A 19,136-nucleotide genomic window follows, 5' to 3' on the forward strand; every position below is an offset into this window, starting at 1 on the left:
TCTTGTTCCCCTTTTTGAGACATTATTATGGAAGACAGGCTAGCAAATTTCAAAAATAGTTTCATAATCATGACAAACAGTGCACACACATGCTTGGAGCTGTTTAATGCCACTCCCAGTTGAAATTTAAACACGAAACAAAAAGAATTAGAAAGTAGTTAAGACTGCTTTCCTCGATGCTAGCTAACAATAAGCAATATTTAAACACAAATGGCAGAGCAACAGCTGTAGATAGACAACATAGCAAAGCAGGCCTATATTTTTTATCCTCTATGGAAAATAATAATATTACAGCATCTTACCACGACCAGTACTAAAAGTAAAAGTACTATTTATCTCTGTTTGTGTCTGCATGGCTGTGTTATACTGCCCCCAGTGGCCAAGACAGGCAATTTCATTGGTTCACATGACTCATGAAGATGACGTTATGAACATCTTTCTTAGGACATTTGCACCTTTTTCTTTCGCAGGGGGAAGTGTTTACACGGTTGCATGATTAAATATGATGCTGTTATATGCTATAAGTGCCTTTATTTTGACATTTGCATATTTTAGTTGATGTCTACTAGGTTAGAGGTGGAATACTAAATATTTCAGGTTAGAGTTGTCCGTTAACAAGGCTAATCTTGAAACAATAATGGCTGAAAATGTTTTTATTTTAGGAAGGGTGTGCGGTGTCTCTTTTGGGTTGCGTTTGCTAATTTATGCAGTCTAATTTTTGTATTGACGTATAATATTTCGGGATTGTGTATGTAAGGGCAAGGGAAGCTTTGGTGGTTTGTGAAGATGTTGGAGTACAGTTTTTTTTTCAAGTATTTTAAAAATACTTTCAATCTCATTGGAAACCTGCGAAGACACTTCAGCTATATATGAACTCATTCAGTCCCAAAGGCACATTTATACGTCGTCACGGTTTCTAGACAAATATTAGAGTAAATGAGGGTTTCAAAGTAGCTGACTGAATTAAATGCAGCGGATTGATTTACGGTTCCTGCTTTTTTCCAAATACGTCCACCTCATTTGGGCTTGGACTCAATGGCCTTCATGAGCGGCACCCAGCGGGACACGCTGCGCCTGGGCGGGCACGCCCGCTTCCAAGCGGCGCCCCGAGCGCCGACAGGACCGTCGTACTCGTCGGCCTCGGCGGTAATTTCCATTTTCTGGATGATGAGCTTGAGGAGGTTGTGCTGCTTCTCCAGCATGCCGGACATCTCCTTCAATCTGGAGAGAGCACTTTGCTTGTTTTTTTTGCCAGGTATCATGCTACCAAAATGTTATTATTAATGCATTTCCAGCAAAATGCAATACTGGAGGGTGTCATGACCACACTTTCCACTAAAAGGCTCTAAAAGGCAAAAATTGCCCACTTTGGCTTTTACATGCATTCACAGTCAAATGAAAAATAGAAAAAAAATTCACTTTATTATAATGTGTACTAACGCCGGTTTGTGTTACCTGCACTTTTGTTTTTTGAGCTCGGTCTCCAGTATGGAGCAGCTTTGAGACGCCACCTGCGTTCGCTTCCACTCGTCATTGGCCGGCACACTGCCTCCAAAAAACTGCATGATGAAGCGCTGTATTTAAGAAATCAGTCTAATGTATTACAAACAGTATGATTTTCCCTGTTATGAGTGTGTGTAGTTTACCCTAGAGCACTTGCGGTTAGGGTAGATGATAATGGAGGCTTTGTCTGCTCGTTTGATGAACCAGTAGGGCAGCTTGTCCTCCAGGGCGGTATGGAGCTCAATCTGGTTTGGTGTAAAATACTCATTTTAAGTGTTAGAATAGAATCATGCCAATGGAAAGCTGGTTTGTGACCCTAATTCCATTTTTAAGGAACATGTCTTTATAAGTAGCACAATGTTTCTCCTTAGTTTCTAGCATGAGGTGTGTTTGGTGGTTCATGTCTCGATACTAACAATGCTTCTTGTTAGTAAAGGTTATGCAGTTTCTGTGAAGAGCAGTACGATGGTGTTGTTTCCTTGCTTTAAAAAAAAAAGAAACAAACCTGCATGGCTATTCTTTTCATGGCAGCATTTCTTTGCACTTCCGCGATGTCTCCAACCGCTAAACCGATCTACAAGAAGGGAAGGGAGCTGTTAGCGCCGTGTTTCCTTATTGCATTAAAGCATCAGTGCAGGGTTAGCTTACCATCAAGTTCACAAGGACGATGGGCATGATAAGAACAAAGATGACAAACGTCAAGTATGTCAACCCGCTGAACGGAAGCTCGTTGTTCAGAAAGGCATCCAGGAAGTTGCTCTGGTAATTGAGTTCGCCCACCATCATGACAAACGTTTGCATCATGGACAGTGGCAGGCTCTCAAACTCCCGCTGCATAATGTCAAAACCGTACATTGGGTGGTTACCCGTCAGGCTATTTGCAAACCTAACAGTGGTCATATATTCTACCTGATTAAGCAGTAGTGCGTGGAAGGCCAAAGCAAAGGCCAGTAGGAGATAGAAGAAGAGCATCACGATGCGATTGAGTGTCCTGCAGATCTCGCCGAACATCACCACATAGATGCCAATGCCCTCGAACCTGTGAGAGCGACCAATCGGCGTCAACCACTATGTGGCCTATTATATGTCCGATTAGCATACCTTTGGAGGTATAGAAGGAATCCCATCCAGGAATTGAGGACCGCCATGGCGCCTGCTTGCCAATACCACGAGCCTGACGTGTTGAGCATGAGCGGGATGACAAAGAGAAGCGAAGTGACGGCCGAATTCCAGTCGGCATGGTTGGAGTAATCCGTTAAATAATTCCAACGCTGAGAAGCAACACAAGTTAGATAAATACTGGTCAATTTTTAATGAATAAAACCAGTGAGACTTGTGAAACAAATTTAACTAACCCTTCTTTATGCCTCCTCGGATTTATCAGTTAATCACAGCCTGACTGATGTGGGTTTTTTGCAGGCAATCCTACAAGACACGTGATTGACCATCAAATAATGAGGGCAGGAGTTGGGATGGGAGTAGATGACAACTCCTGCCCTCATTGATTGATGGTTGCTTTGAGAGCCAATCACGTGTCTTGTAGGAGCCAAATGAAACTCTGAGGCAATGTTAGGTAGACGGGAAGGAAGAGCAAGAAAGTGCAGTGCTGCACCGGAGTGTTGTAAATCTCTTGCCAAGATTTCTTTTGTACTAAATTAGAATTCCAAGTGCAAACTTTGATTGTTATCATGTTTGGTCAGCTACAGGCTTCACTCTAATCAAACCTCCGGGCGCCGCTAATATAACTACGGCTCTCCTTGAGACTACAGCCAAAGGAATGCGAAGGGATAACAGTACAGTTAACTGTTTAAGGTTTAAAATGTATAACAAAGATTTAAATATGTGTACTGCAGTACTTTGACGTCCTAGGACGTGGCAGTTGCATTTATAGTTAACGTTGCTGTCTTGCATGCAGAAAACTTTCACAGCGCGTCCCTCTATAATATAACTTTGTAAAATTTAATTTAATTTTTTTAGTTTTAAAAAAAAGCACGATGGGGAGACGCGAAGTAGCTAGGGATCACTGTAATTGAATTTGTATTATATATAAACGCTCTAAACATTTTGAAATGATTGGCAAGGACTTGCGAACGAGTTTGACAATACACGCTTCCGTACTTGGGCACCAAACTTTTCAGAATCACCTGTTGTATAATTTGTAGCACTTCCTTCACTATGGCATAGACGTTCATGACGAGGACCATTACCATACAAAAGGACAGGAACACACTTTGCTGAAAGAACAAAACAAAACAAATTTTGTATCCATTTATCCTTGCAGAACAGTCACCGTCAAAATAAATCAGGCTGATTCACCACTGAGCATCATTTCATAAAAATTGCCTTTGCTTTTCTTCTGCTGAAATACGCCGCATCACGTCGGGCAACGGCCGGCGACTTGCATGTTATACCTCCATGAAAGACACGGGCACCATGGTGATGTTGTGCTCGCCCGTTTCTGTGATATTCATAGTAGGTCTCAAGGTCACAATGAGGTGTGTGAGAGGCAGCAGTCCCAGCAGGTTCAAGAACATGTTGAGGATATGCGCCTTGCTTCCGTACGCCACCCTGTGGTAACGATGCAACGATCGGTCATAAAGAATAACTTGCGCGAGATGACGAAACACTCACCACTTCATGGACAGGTATTTTTTGCAAACGGGATGGTTGAGAAGCCCGAGGCGGTTATACTTCACCATAGCCTGTGAGGAATAAGAGCACCATGTAACGGAAAATGGATGGTCACCATGCTTTTGCTAGGTTCGTCTAAGGTTACCATCGATTTTAGGTACGTGTTTTTGTCGTTCACGCAGCCACAGATTTTTGGAACTTACATTGAGCGCGGCAAGCGGCTGCACTCGGGTGGTCTTGTCTCCCTTCTTCTGCATCTCCAGCGGCGCTTGCAGCCATTTGAAATCGTATTCAATCTGTGGAACGCGAGCCTTAGGTTCACCGTCTCTTCAATTGCGGGGACACGTTCAAATGAGATGAATATTTGAGTGTTATTTACATGGTAGGACGGACAGTTGTGATCATCCTCAGATTCCTTCACGCTGCGGTCCAATAGGTGCTATGAATCAGAATTATTATTAATTTGCATATCGCCATTGCGTGAATCAGCAGAAGACGAACCTTGTAAGTTTCCGGCACATATTCGATCATGTCCATGATTGGGCATCGCTGGCATCCGCCGACTTTGAACTTGGTCAAGGCCTCAGCACACCTGCAAGTATAGACGTGGCAGAACCACAAGTCTTTCTTTCTGGCGCTTGAAAAGCCAGAAAGACCGCAACAAGTTTCGCGGTTGTTGTATTTACACATATCAAGTATCTTAGGCAAAAAATCCAAAGCGTCGGCATGTGTTTTTGTTCGTACCGCACGCTGTCAATGACGGCATTGACCACGTGCTGCTTCCCGTTCTGCAGCGCTTCGTGGAGGAACGACGTATCGCTCTTGTTCAACACAAACTCCGCCCCCCGGTTCACCATCAACATGGCCGCCGCCACGTGGCCCATCCTCGCTGCTATGTGGAGGGCGGTGTTCTATTGTCAAATGATGACCTTTTAATTATAGTCAACCCTTCAAATGATGCGGCGCAAAAAAAAAAACATCCGTACCCCATCTTCATCGGTTTTATCCAGCAGTTTCAAATTGGCCGATAAAATAATGTCCATAGTTTGCGTGTATCCCTCCGAGGCCGCGTGATGCAAACAGGTCCAGCCCTTGTAATCACTACAAACAAACATTACATCATAAATCTCACAGGGTGGTCACAACAATTTACAGAAGAAAAGAAAGCATAAACATTAGCAATGTTGCTGCGTGTGTCAGCTATGTGAACCACTACAACCAATGGCCCGAGGCATTTTTTTTAAAAACATGTTGATGTACACCTGTGAAAAAGAGCCCCTTTGCGCAACAGGAGCCCCACCACCTCCGTGTGGCCCCCCCTGGACGCCAAGTGAAGCGGCGTCAGTCCTCGCTCGTCACCTTCGTTGAGCAGGCGGGAGTCCGTGATGGTCTCGAGCAATCGGTGACAAGTGTTGATTCGGCCATACCTACAATGGAACGCGAAACCATATCTGACGATAAGATCTCGAAGGCACCTTAGTTCAAGAAGTATTATTTGTGTCACTAATGACAATGGCATACAAGAGTCATAACGCAATTTAGCAAGGTGCTTCATGTTCCAAATAATTTGTTCTCAGTTTGAAAAGAAAATGTACTTTTCCTGTCATGACATCAAAAAGCATCAAATATGATTTCCTACTTCACTGCTTCAAGGAACATAATCATTTTTCAAACCTTTTTGGTCCAAGGAATTCATAGCCCTTCATTTTAATTGCCACACTACTGGAATGGGTGCATGACCACTCATTTCACACCTTCTAGAAAGGGAAATCACAAATTGTATGCTTCACTAATTGAATTCTTTTCCAGGCCTTTGGGTCAGTACATAATTGGAATGTCACAGCCAATTAATCACGGGAAAACTTTTTTTTGGGAGGAAAAAACAGGCTGCGGATATAACTGTAATCCACACGAATATTGTTCTTAGTCCTCATCATATCACGTTGGTCCAATTAGGGAGATGACACAGTTGGCTTCACAGACGAATATTTTTAGCCATTATGTATCTGGAGATTCATTTTTCTTATTTTTACTTCACACCGCACGTTGGGTGGAAGTCAAAGCGCTGAATTGACCAATGCGCAATTTATTCATCAGGAGACTAAGGGCAACAAAAAAGGGCCGCTTCATCAATGAGGAGATTGTGGAGTATTACACCACAGCATCAGCTGGGGCTTTCTTCTTGGCCCTCAGGGCTAACGAAGCTACTCACTGAGCGGCAAAGTGCAGGGCGGACTTCTTGTCCTTGGACTTGCACGCCAGGCCCAGCTGGCCCGAGAGGCCCAGCATGTTGCGCACCGAGTCGTGGATGCCCAGCCGGCAGGCGTAGTGCAGCGGCGTGCAGCCCTCGCTGTCCTCGCAGCTCAGCAACGCCTTCACGCTGCTGCGCTAGAAGAGCAGAAGAAAAAGCAAACGAAAAGCATACGAATCCATAGGGCAGCTGGCAAGCATGGCGTGCGCTAAAGCGCTCAAGCGGCTAATTGCTAGCTCTTACGCAACATGCACCCTATCTAAAGTTAAAGGCAGATTACATAAGTGATACTGGACGATGGTAAACAGGAAGACCGCACACGCCTCTGACATGTTTAGTATAGGAACTGAGCTTTAACTAAGCCCCTCCCCCCAAAAGGATTGGGATAATCAGCGTAATTTTTATTTTCTCTTTTAAAAGGGTAATATGGTGAAACAATAATGGCGCCAGGTTGTAAAGAAATTGAACTTTCGTTTAGCCACACCCCCTTTAATGGAATGACCAATCAGAGCGCAGATTGTTTTAGTGTTTAGGATGTTTTTTATTTGGGCCCGACTGATATGGTTTTAGGTTTTTAGGGCAATGCAAATTCAGATGCTCAGCGGAATTAAATTCTGATAACTGATTAGTCGTCCGATTAATTAAAATAAATAAAAAATGCACATATTTTTAGCGTCACAGAAACAGTCGTTTACCTGCAACACATCTTCTGGCAGATTCTTCAGCCCCTTAGGTTGCAAGATAGCCAGGTGAAGGAAGTTGCAGCCAAACTTGTCCGTTGAGTTGATATTGGCCCCTAAAAATATTTCGTGAGAAAACATGAATAAGGATCCAAATGTATCAGTATGGTGTTCCACCTTTGGACAGGAGCAATACCACGGTTCTCCAAGCTCCGCAACTTGTTGCCAGGAGCAAGGGCGGGTTGCCCTTACAGTCCATGGAGTTGACATCCGCACCCTGCAGGAGGCAGAAACATTCCTGATTTGTTCATTCACTAATAAAATAAGATCTCCAAGTCTTTTTTTAGTACCTTTTAAGGTGTCAGAGTGAAATGATTCCCAAAATGTTAGTTTGATTTGCACCAACCCCCCATAGCCTCATGACTAATATTATGCATGGAATACATCACTCAAACTGCATCATAGCCATAAACCTTTCCCCATGGAGGCGCACCGTTTTTAATTAAGATAAACGGTGCGCACGTGTCTATTTTCCTGCCGCGGTGTTTGTTTAAATAATCACTTGACGAGAGGTCAACTTGAAGCCGTTTTTTTATCTGGCATCAGCAGACGGTGACAGATGGTCGACAAGTAATTGCAAGCACCCTTTACAAGCTAATAAGTGTGATTGCATATTTGGTCAAAGGTCACAGAGCAACCGCGCGTACCATATCCCTACGTTATATTGAGGAATTCACGTTATTATTAGGGATTGTGTCGTATATAGTGTAGGTGGATGTTTACCAAAGATATGAGGTGCTCTGCCAAGTCCACGTGGTCAAATATGGTAGCCCTGAGAAGAAGAAGACAATATATTACACGTGAGAGTCATTTCATGAGTCGGTACAGTAATCGTTCTTGCTATGGGTGGTGATGTAATTTGATGACATCATGAAGGTACTCATGTCAAAGAAGAGACAATCATGTATTCATGTATTTCATCAATCTGGCTTTTGAGCCATACATCTCGACCTTTTTGATCCATCAACCCTTCAGTTCAATATTTGCGTCTATGCTTGTTGTGCCGCTCTACACATCCATTTATTCATTCATTCATCCATTCTCATCTTCCTTAATCCATCCATTCATACGACCATCATTTATCCGTCTATCTGTTGATAGATCATCCATCTGTCCATTCATTCATCCATCCATCTGTCCAAACTCTACATCACTATATTTATCTATTGATCCTATTAATGTCTGTCCATTCATCAGTGTCCCATCCATCCACATCTCCATTGATCCAGCTCTACTGTACCATCCATGTCATACAATCCTCTCTGGAACCATCCATAGCGCCTTCGTCTATACTTCCTTTAATACATCCATCACTTATCCATTCATTCATCGATCCATCCATTCGTGCCATAGCCGTCATCTGGACCGCTTATCTTGCATCCATCCACAGGCCCACTCATGCGCAGGGGTACCTTGACCTTGAAGTTCTTCGTTCCTTCAGAAATTACAATCGTCTGCATTGAACTGAATGAATATCCCATCATTTTCAGTCAAACCTTGACGTAGCATCTTTTTTAAGCGTAGACTAGCATAGGATCGAGCGAGCCACTCGTAAGTCGGGGCGCTCGTTGCTACGACTGCGTCCTCCCCCTTGACCCATTCATCCATCCGTGCATGCGTCTGTTGTACAGCGTTGTGTTGAGATCCCACTTGTGCAGCGGCGTCTGACAAGCTCCATCCTTGAGGTTAATGATATCCTCCACTTGACCATGAGAGCACAGCATCATTTTCACCACCTCGATGGCACCCTGGGTACACGCCAAGTGCAGCGGCGTCGACCTGTCATGCTGCACGCCAAACAAACAAGCGCGCGTCAATTAAACCCGCGCATGTAATAAGCTTCGATGAATTTACGTTGTCTCCACGCGTTGACATATTGAGTTTGAGAAAGCAGGACAAGCACACTGGACTTGGTAAACACACACGCACGGCGCACTTAGAAAAGCGTCATCCAGACGTGCTGGCTGAACGCTGAGATGTGTAACGCAAGCCTTTAATGAGATAACCAGGACTGGCGGGAGGAGGCCGCTGATTGCGCCACAGTAGAAGTGGAGGTCATTTGTTACAATTTAGCGCGGCGCTCTTTGGCTTTGGAATATGGCCCGCTTGCAAAGAACACCATCAGCAGATGGCCGCCATTATAGTGCCGTGGTCGTTATAATTACCGAATCGTAATGACGTTTGGTTAGTCCGACTCTGACCTTGTGGATTTCATGTTGCACGGTCAGTCGTCATGCTTTGCCGCCATGAAAGCTAAAATTTGTGGTTCAAATTAGACTAAATCTTTAATGTATACACTTTTTAAGTGGACCCCTACTAAATGGCAAAATTGAACATGAGTTCTTGAGACTTTTTTTTTGGAGTTCTACCCATGAGGCACATATACCAAATTTCATGCCGCTACATGAAAATGACATCGGGGGCTGAATTCATATTCCAGGAAGTTCAATCAAACCACTACCTGTTTCTGGTCTATTTTGGCTCCCTTGTTGATGCAGAATCGAATAGTCTCCATGTTACCGCCCCGCACAGCAAGATGCAGAGGAGTGCTATTGGATTTGTCCAGATAGTTGATGTGGTTTTCACCCAAGTAACCCAGCTCCTCTCCTGTTGCCGCATAATTTAATCACATGTAATAGAATTCGGCCATCCTCACAAGAAAAACACACACACATGCACATATATATATATATATATATATATATATATATATATATATATATATATATATATATATGTATTCTCCCTCAAAAAAGTCCACAAAATTCTATTAATTCAAAATGGTATTTCCTGAATTATAATTGAACAAAGAAGTATAACTTTTTGTGATAACACAATCAACATTTATTAAAATCGATTCTATATATTCATAGAGTCACACATTCTGCATATTGATTATTATCTTACCGGCCGTCAGGATGTATTCCAAGGACTTTTTTGCGCCAGCAAAAGCAGCCGCATGCACGGCGAAGTGTCCCAGCTTGTTCTGCTGGCACAGGCGCGCTCCGTGCGTTACCTTTCCAAACACACACACACGTAAGAGAATTTTGCGTTGTCTCAGTAAATAATTTTACCTACCATTAACAACGTTTTGCCCATTTCAGATTTCTTAAAATGTACGTTCCATTTTTGTGACCTCACTCCGCTCCCCCCAATAAACAAATTTATGATGCTCACCAACAAATGGAGAGCTTCGCAGTTATTGAGCGAGCAGGCCATCATGACGGGAGTGTTGCCAAGGTCTCCGGGTTGGTTGTAGTCCACCGTGCCGTAGGAAAGCAGCAGCTGCCAAGGACAAACACTCGACTTCATTTCAGCGCGGTTGTCGCGTGATTGACAGGCGATCCATCCAAGGTGTCGCTCGCCCCAATGCCATCTGCGATTGACTCGCGATGATGTGAGTTTACGGTGTGTGAACACCAAGGCTGGTGGCAAACCCTTTATCGGGAGTGGGGAAAGCGACGCTCGGTTTTGAACTTTTACCTCGTCCGCCCAAGTGCGTATTGGGTCGTCGACCTCATTTTTACCGATCAACATGGCATTGCGTCGATGTGTCTGACACAACAGAGCACGTGGAAAAGTCCAACATTTTGATTTGAACACTAGACGGAAAATTCTAGCCCTTGTCAACAGTTGAATCTGGGAACTTTGCGATTGAATAGGCTTAAGGCTGAACAGGAAGTCGGCCATTTTGGGTTGAAAGTATAATGTTGTGGTTCAATTCCAAGAGGTCACACAATTTGGACCTGTCAACATGGAATTGGGTAGACATGCCTTTCACAACTGGATGCATGAAAAAGTCTCCAGGACGAATGGCGGAAACAATCAGCCATTTTGATTTGAAGGAGCCAATTATCGGCAAAAACTTTTGGAGTCCCCTTTTGGTACTCACCTCCACCAGCTTATTGTGTCCGAGGCTGATGGCCAAGTGAAGCGGCGACAGCAGCGCTTGGTTGAGAACGTTGGGGTCGGCTCGCAGGTCCATCAGAACCTTGCAGCTCTCCGCCTGGTTCTTGTCCACGGCCCAGTGGAGGGGCACATCTCCGCGCTCATCGCAGCTGTTAAGAGCTTGTAGGAAAGATGAGGACATAGACGAATGAACTCGAGCGTATCCAACACGTCGCCGCGCGGATCAGGTGATCAACGCCGGCCGTACCCTGCGGGCCCAGGACGCCGGTGATGAATTGGATGAGGGAGACGTGGCCCCCCGCGGCGGCGTGATGAACGGGGCTGGCGCCGTATTCATCTTTCTCGCTTAGGACCTCAGGGCTCTTCCTCACCAGGCTCTCCAGCAGAGCCCGCTCACCCTTCTCGGTCAACTAAACCACAGCACAACGGCATAATCTATTGCTTTAGTATTTTCTCCCGATAAGATATGATTTCGTAATTCCTTAAAGTAAAATTATCTAACGAAAAAAAAAATCCTCACCTCAAATATGTTTAGATGCGCCAGGGCTGGATCTTCATCTTCAATCACGTACGTATAACAACTGGTCTGCCTGGCCACCTCCCTACCGAAGTTCATCACTCACCCTTGTGTGTGGTGACCATACACAAACATCAACACGCACACAAAAATAGGAAACAAGTCAGGATGTACTGTATATAAGAGCCGTATCTCCATTTGGGCAGATAAGGCCTTAAGCCGAGCCTTGAGGGCATCTGGGCCCGCGTGACATCGTCCTTACCCCCGGAAGGACGCTCGGATCCAGTTCTCGTTCCCGAGGCCGTTGCGGAGAAAAGCAATTATGTTCCTCGCAGCCGGAGGGGGCGGGGCCAGGGGCGCGCTCGGTTTAAGTGGATGGCAGTGAGGGCTACGTCCTTGGGTGATCCTGTGGGGGCCAGATTGCAAAAGGCGCTTAAAGGACGCAAAGGAATACGGCAGGATCTTAGTTTTCGGAATGGACAGGAAATCTGTCCAAAGCCAAATGATTTTTCTCAGAATTTAATCAAAATCAAAAAAATCTGTTCCACAAGCCAAATAATAATAATAACAAGTAAATTTCAGAGAGCACAGTAGCATTGAAATTGTCATTTGGAAAATTTTACTGTCACTGAAAATTATATTTATTCTTTTAAAATTAAGACATTAGTGTATAAAAAAAAAAAATACATTTGAGCTGCAACCAACTTATCTGGCTTTTAAAATCAACAAATATCTGCAGATTTTTCACATATTGTAAAACACTCACGTATTCTTGCATGTAATTCATATCTTTACTTTTTAAGACTTAAACGACCCAAAGAAATCTTAAGTTATTCATTACATCATTTTAACATCAATTGAGTGATTAATCCTTTATCGCAATTTTATTCTGTCAAATATCAGAATCCATACCGCCTAAAACCAAAACAAAGCTTCCATCTACAGGATGTTCTCATATTGTGGTGCAATTACTGATTGAATTTCTAATGTCAATATAATAATTCAAATTGAAAATCTAAAATAAGTTACAATCACAGCCTGATTGGGCAAAAAGAGGGCAGCCAAGAGGTCTACCCCCCCCCCCCCCCGCCCCCTTCTTAAATACAATGGTAATATTTATGTTTTTTTTTCTCGTAACATTACCACTTTTTTTCTCCGAGCCCAAATATTTTGTGACTTCGACCAGGTCACAAAATGAAAATTAAATAAAAATTCTACAAGCGTGAATGTATCGCTTCCCCCTTGTGTTTGTATGCGTGTTCCAATACTTTGATGGGCACTTGAGTGTACAGCCAGTCAGTGCGTGTAACAAGATACAATAAAACATCTGCTAAAACGTTTCCTGTTAGATCTCCATCAATACATGAATAATCTTGAATCATTTTATCATCTTGCGCTGGAGACCGCAGCACACTAAGAGAAAAATGGGGATTTGTTTTCTTCAAATAAAATTGGACAATGGCTCGCTGGCTGGATTCCGGGAAACAAATGACTTGCATTGGCATGGGCTTTTTGTCCTCCTTGTTTTCCTCATAATCCACTTGGCCTCACTTGCTATGTTTGGACAAGTCGGGCCCATTATTATGAGGGAGTGTTCAGGCTGCAATGAAAAAGTCACCGTTGTAATGATTGGGTTGTGATTTGCATCCGTGTGCTTGGGATGAAGCCTTTTAAGCAATGTATAGTTGAACACAAATAGCGCAGCGACACATGTTGGCAGACAATATTACAGTACACTGTTAAAAAAAAAAAAAAAAAATATATATATATATATATATATATATATATATATATATATATATATATATATATATATATATAAATAAATATAAATAAATATGAAATATTTGTCCACAGAAAAATATTAAACAGAAAGCGTCCTATTAACTTTGATTATTAACTTAAATATTAATACATATTTGTACCCCCCCCCAAAAATAATCAAAATAAACTGTCAGACCTGTTCTCAAAAAGAAATAATTATAAATAAATATTTGTCCACACAAAGAAAATCAACTTAAGAGGGTCCTTTTGGGATTGTAGTAGAGCTGTGTTCACAAAAATAATTAACTTGACAGGTAACGAGCGGTGGCACATGACAAGTTGGGTCCAACCATTTTAATATGGGGGCAGAATCTAGCTTTTTACAATCATAACTTGTATAACCTACACAACATAAAATTTGTTTATGAAGTTATGTTTTCCTGAAACAATTAATTCAATGTTTATTTTTAAGGATTTTTGCATGTTTGTTTTATTTAAAATCTCAAGTACCCAGGGGTACGCGTACCCCCATTTGAGAACCGCTGGTCTAGTATATGTTGAAGTCCTTCTGTGAAATCTTTGTAAGATTATAACAGATGATATAAAATATTCATTTTGACATGACTTCTCAGGATGTTTGCGCTCCAATCCTGCTTTATTTTTGTCATAAAAAAATAGGAATTAACTACGTGCCGGAAGTTCCATCTGGATCCTAATATTTTCATAAGAATATTTCAATAAATAAAGAAAGCAAAATACTGCTTGTATTATTCCAATTTACATCCATTTAAAATGTGGGCACACTATTTGGCACTATTTGATTCAAGATTACAAGAAAAGAAAAACGGTAAAAGCTAATTTAACAACTTTTTAGATGAACTAGTGTGAATATAATTAATGTAAAATGAAAAAAAATAAGAAAATAAAATTAAATATAGTCACTATTTAGCACATTTTTCTTACATTCACTTTGTATGGAAGTTATCAAAGCCACATAGATAATTACTAATTTTAAACAATTTTAAGCTCACTATCTGGCAAACTTCTCTCCTTCTAATTTAAAGACGCTTAAAAACAAATGCATATCTAATTTATAAACCACTTTAAATGTCGGTGCACATTCGTCTTTTTTTTCCACTTCCAATTCTAAACATTCCAAACAGTTTCCCAGTTTCCAAGTCCAACTTTTTTTGTCTATGAATTAAAAAAAAGACATGAAATCTTACTCGAGGTGTGTCGAAGTGTCGTCTTCCAGATTTCTGCCTCATAAGCGCAACCTCCTCCCGCTTCTTCTTCCTCCTTCTTCTCCTTGCTTCCGACAAGACGCCGTCCCCCGCGACCCTTTCATTATGTTGTTCCCAGCCCGAGCGCGGCCATGCCCACTTGGTTAATGAGAGGAAATAGGGCCGGCTGCGGTATATTACGACGGCAAAACGTGATATGCGCAAATGTTGGTAAAAAGGGAGGACTTGTGGTAGGCCTCTGATGGGGTGGGGGGGTGCAGACTCACCATTATCGGCTGTTTACTGAGCCGGGCTTCATTGTTATTTGAAAGACTGGCGCAGTCTCTCTGTGACATTTCTACAAAGCTGACCACCCGGCTGCACACGGCGGTGGATATTATCCATCAAACCTAGTGGAAGAAAGCAATTTTCTTTTACACCCCTCCTTTTTTAAATGTAACCTTTAAGACCAAACTGAAATTCTCCTGTGGGGGATTTTACAAACCAATACAGTGGTGCCTTGAAATAATTTGTCATTGCGATGGCTTTACTCATCGGGGTCATTGGTGCGGCGTTAATATTTGTTGTTCTGCACAGAAGATGAAGATATATGATTAGTGATTGAGTAGTAAGTCTCTGGCTAGATTTATTATTGCACCGTTTGTGTTCAATCTATTGCATAATGAGTTGATGCTAATTAGCATTTAGCTAGCGGACTGAAAAGCTAAGTTGTATGCTTTTAGAATAGACCATCTTTGTGTATTGTATTTTTCAGACAATAACCCGCACCAACAAAAAAATTTAAATTATTTTTTTATGTCTAAGTCACATCGGACATTCATGGACGTTTTTTCAAATTGTGTTTTATTTTAAAACTTTATTTTTTAAACTGCCGGGTTACAGCAACATCATGGCTTCAAAACAGACTGAACATGCTTGCATGTTTAGAAATAAGAGCAGCACACTAACATATTTTCAACATAAAACCCACACACTCAAATTGTTAGAATACTGCACCAACACAACATTAACGCTCCCGATTGTCTTTACCAAGCCGCAGGGTTCAGAGCGTGACAAAAAGCAGCTTAGACTCCAAAATTGACAGTATTTACGGTATTCAATAGTTTCTGTATTATATTGCACCCTGGTGGCTATGGTATGCACAGCAGAAGGAGCAGCTCAATAAATTCTTTATAATGTCACATTACTACAACTACTACATTACTACAACTCTTAATTTTTGTAATATACATTACGATAGAGTGCTTTTCTTCTGGAATAAGCACATTACACATTAATGGATGTTGGGCAGGTGCACAGGTGCACACCGATGAGACAATATTCAAATGATATAAATGTTTACATAGCCATTACCTAAACAAACAGCACAAATCGGCTGAACAAATGTAGCCAACACACACACAGACACATACACACACGCCGCGGATAATGTTTGCTTTGCGATTGACCGAATGCGAGGCTTGAAGAACAATAACCGGGCAAATATTATTTTACGGTCTATTAGATGTTCGGCAGATACAAAAGCTCCCCTGGCTTGACTGATGAACATTACCGAGGTGAATTAGGAAAACAAAAGAAGGAAACCATCGCGAATCGAGACGTAATACAACAATTTGATATCTGAATTTCCTTGTAAACTGTAACAGAACTGTAAAAAGAATTCGAAAATGTACAGCCCATTTACGGCATTTTCCTCAAACCAGGAAGTAACATACTGCAGAAATCAAATCTTACTTTTATAAGCGAGATTTCATTTCTCTTATGAAGATTTTTTCATTTGAGTTTCTTTGGCGGAATTCACCCTTTTTGCAATTAACGAAAGTATCATTAGCTTACATCAATCACCAGGTAGCTAGCTAACATATATACAGACAAAAAACAATTTACATGTAATGGGCAAATCTCAAATAATTTTGTGTAGTATTTGTTTCCTTTTGTAAATAAAATCTGTATCTTCATATATCCCATTCACCTCAGAAATTGGGAAAAATATAGGCTCCTTGAAACAGGAAGTAGCTAGCTGAAATACAAAGAGCAAACATGTTCTGTATTTATTTGTAGTTTTCCTCAGAATAGTTGATTTCGATTTCATTTCGAAGAAAGCCCTTATTTTCTTGCAAACACAAATATGGCATTTTTAAAGAAAAATACTGGTACCTCTGTTTGTTTGTTTTAGCTAATCTTTCTGTCTGGGTTAGCCCATTTTCTAAGTTATAGGGTGTAACTTCAATAAATGGCCCATTTCAAAACTGTTTTTATATTTAAGGCGCACCACATTATAAGGCGCATAGAATAGAAGCTACAGTAGTGGCTGGGGTTGCATTATGCATCCACCAGATGGAGCTGCGCTAAAGGTAATCTCAACAAAACAATCAGCTGTTTTATTTTAGTACTATCTGAAGAATGGGTTAGGTGGGTTACAAGGCGCACTGTCAGCTTTTGAGAAAATTGAAAGCTTTTAGATGTGCCTTATAGTGCGGAAAATACGGTAATAAAGTTTCTTGCAAGTTCACAAACTTTTTTTTAATGAGTTTACATGTTATCTTACATAAAAAAAAAAAAAAACGTTGAGTGCAGCAATATGCGTGGTGCGCAGGGCTGTCAATCACAACCCAAGTGATGCGTGTGTGTGGGGACATGACCACCCGTGCGTTGGCGTCCCATTACTTATGAATGAGATTTGCTCTTAGGCGCAATCCTCTTGGGGGGAGACCTGCACTTTTATTTTTTTTTTCAAGCAAAACACTAAATGCCTCTCGATAAAAACTGCTCATGTCATCATAAACATCCTTCTACTGTATACGAGGATTAGCCAGGGAAGCTAATTAGCATGTCACGGCTGTATAAATAGAATCTGTTGATTCCCTGCGGTAATTAAACACACCACAGTCACTTCATTGAAAAATGATATCTTATTAAAACTCAATGTGATCTAAGAACTCCTCATATTCCAATACCAGGAAGAAGATGGTTGAATCCGGTATGCTAATCTCCAAAACCAAATGTAGCCTGGTAGCTCACAAATAAACGGATGGACATGATTGATTTTTATTTTCATTGTACTTAATCTCATAATCTCATAATCTCTTAACCCTGGTGCACATTCTTTGCAAACTATAAACATTGCATTTTTTTCCCTAATTTTGTAAGTGCTTTTAAAGTCGTTAAAATTAAAGTTGAAGTGACTTGATGATGACACTGAATTCTACCACCACCTAGTGACTTGAGGTGAAACACAAGTCAACAAAGAATTTTCTGTTTGCTGACATAGTTTGACCGCCGCACAAACGAATGTTGCAAAAATCACAGGAAAATCAATGTAATAAATCTGTTTAAAATGCATCTCAAAAATTGTAATTATAATGGTTTTATATGGTCCAAAATTTGGACAATGATTATTTTGGTACACAAAATCTCGCATGTCCAGCTGCAATCACATAGAATTGTCAGAATCGTTGCATTTTAAAATGTTACATGTTCTGCTGGAAATTTCTGCTCCCTAGTGTTTTTTTTTCCATCCATTCTTTAATGATATCACAAAAAAAAAAATCAAAAGGAACCTCCATAATTTGTAACATAATGCTGCAAGGGTTAAAGATTTTTAAACATTTTTTTGTTTGTCTGAAACTGCAATTGATCTGTCGTAAATGCCCATTATTAGAAAAGAAGAAAACATGGTATGGTCCAGCAAACCAGAAAGTACCCTACTAACTTGACTGGGCAGATGAATCCAATTAAAAAAAAAATCTAGTCTAGTTAAATTTTTATGATGATTGGGTTTGATTGAGTTGTGTTGGAGGTGGGTTTGAACTCGGGTTCCTGAACTGTGAGGCAGACGTGCTAAGGAGCCGCCATTATAGACACCCACCGTCATATATTCTTTATCCTCTGAAAACCCACTAATGTTACTCCAGCTCATTGAGTGGCAGTAGCAGTAAAACTCTTCTTCATTTGTGTCATTTTATTCAACCCTCGTGTGGAAACTGCGGCTGTGGGATCTCAGCTTTTATGAGAAAAAGAAAAAAGACCAACGAGTCCCTCTGACCTTTTTACCCGGCTCCCATTTAGCTAGCGAGGAGCTGCGAGATTGCAAATGTGTAATGAAGTGTCTCCCCTCCGACATCGCCATTATGGTGAAGGTCGACGGACGGCTCTCACTGAGATAATCACTCGTTCCGCCAGCTTTTTAACACACCTGAGTGAATTCTCCCATTTTTACCGAGGTCGTTGTCACAAATGTTGCCTTGAAGGAGGTATCAGCATCATAATGCTGCTGCTGCTGCTGCTGCTGTATTGGTTCTCTCTCAGGCTTTGCAGCAAATGAATACAACGCCCCCTTGTGGACGCCTGAGCAGCCAGCAGGCCATGCAGGTTAACTCACCTGGCAACTATGTTAATAAATAACATCACTACCGTTTTTTTTTTTTTTTTTTAAACACAGCAAAAGCGGATCAGAAAGTACGGCGGTAAATCACGGCGAAGTGACGCGGCCGAGAAACGAGGAGATGAAGAGGTGCTAGCGAGAAATGGCACGGCCGGATTTATTGCTTCTTCTTCTTGAAACAGACTCGTAAATG

The 19,136-nt window shown here is 41.5% G+C and overlaps 1 protein-coding gene and 1 long non-coding RNA gene across 3 annotated transcripts in view; one reads left to right on the forward strand and one right to left on the reverse strand.

The window, feature by feature from the left end:
• The window catches only part of LOC148407976 (uncharacterized), a 35,674-nt gene that overhangs the window by 3,792 nt on the left and 12,746 nt on the right, over window positions 1-19,136 (forward strand). The gene's annotated exons all lie outside the window — the stretch shown is intronic.
• Window positions 790-11,922, reverse strand: trpa1b (transient receptor potential cation channel, subfamily A, member 1b). 2 transcript variants are annotated; one of them, XM_088401950.1, is made up of 28 exons: window positions 11,814-11,922; window positions 11,555-11,658; window positions 11,282-11,444; window positions 11,018-11,193; window positions 10,303-10,410; window positions 10,033-10,141; window positions 9,587-9,732; window positions 8,776-8,912; window positions 7,849-7,897; window positions 7,243-7,342; window positions 7,081-7,181; window positions 6,347-6,522; window positions 5,397-5,561; window positions 5,121-5,235; window positions 4,879-5,045; window positions 4,636-4,726; window positions 4,514-4,573; window positions 4,338-4,430; window positions 4,135-4,205; window positions 3,915-4,071; window positions 3,648-3,737; window positions 2,605-2,774; window positions 2,413-2,542; window positions 2,152-2,334; window positions 2,009-2,077; window positions 1,647-1,748; window positions 1,456-1,559; window positions 790-1,221 (listed from the first exon to the last, which is right to left on the reverse strand). In XM_088401950.1, the coding sequence occupies exons 2-28, from the start codon at window positions 11,648-11,650 to the stop codon at window positions 1,017-1,019; spliced, it is 3,333 nt and encodes a 1,110-aa protein (XP_088258076.1). In that variant the 5' UTR covers window positions 11,651-11,658; window positions 11,814-11,922; the 3' UTR covers window positions 790-1,016. The 2 variants fall into 2 exon arrangements, with proteins under 2 accessions (XP_088258076.1, XP_088258075.1); XM_088401949.1 differs by having other exon boundaries at window positions 1,456-1,574.

The sequence above is a fragment of the Hippichthys cyanospilos genome, chromosome 19 (genome assembly GCF_059441005.1).
Source record: "Hippichthys cyanospilos isolate Australia breed blue-spotted pipefish chromosome 19, RoL_Hcya_1.0, whole genome shotgun sequence".
Classification (NCBI taxonomy): Eukaryota; Metazoa; Chordata; class Actinopteri; order Syngnathiformes; family Syngnathidae; genus Hippichthys; species Hippichthys cyanospilos.

Coding starts and splice junctions, on each gene's coding strand:
- trpa1b (XM_088401949.1), bottom strand. CDS start 11,650: ATGAACTTCGGTAGGGAGGTGGCCAGGCAGACCAGTTGTTATACGTAC. Junction 10,142..10,302: donor GCGAAGCTCTCCATTTGTTG/GTGAGCATCATA, acceptor GTGTTTGGAAAG/GTAACGCACGGAGCGCGCCT. Junction 7,182..7,242: donor GGTATTGCTCCTGTCCAAAG/GTGGAACACCAT, acceptor AAATATTTTTAG/GGGCCAATATCAACTCAACG.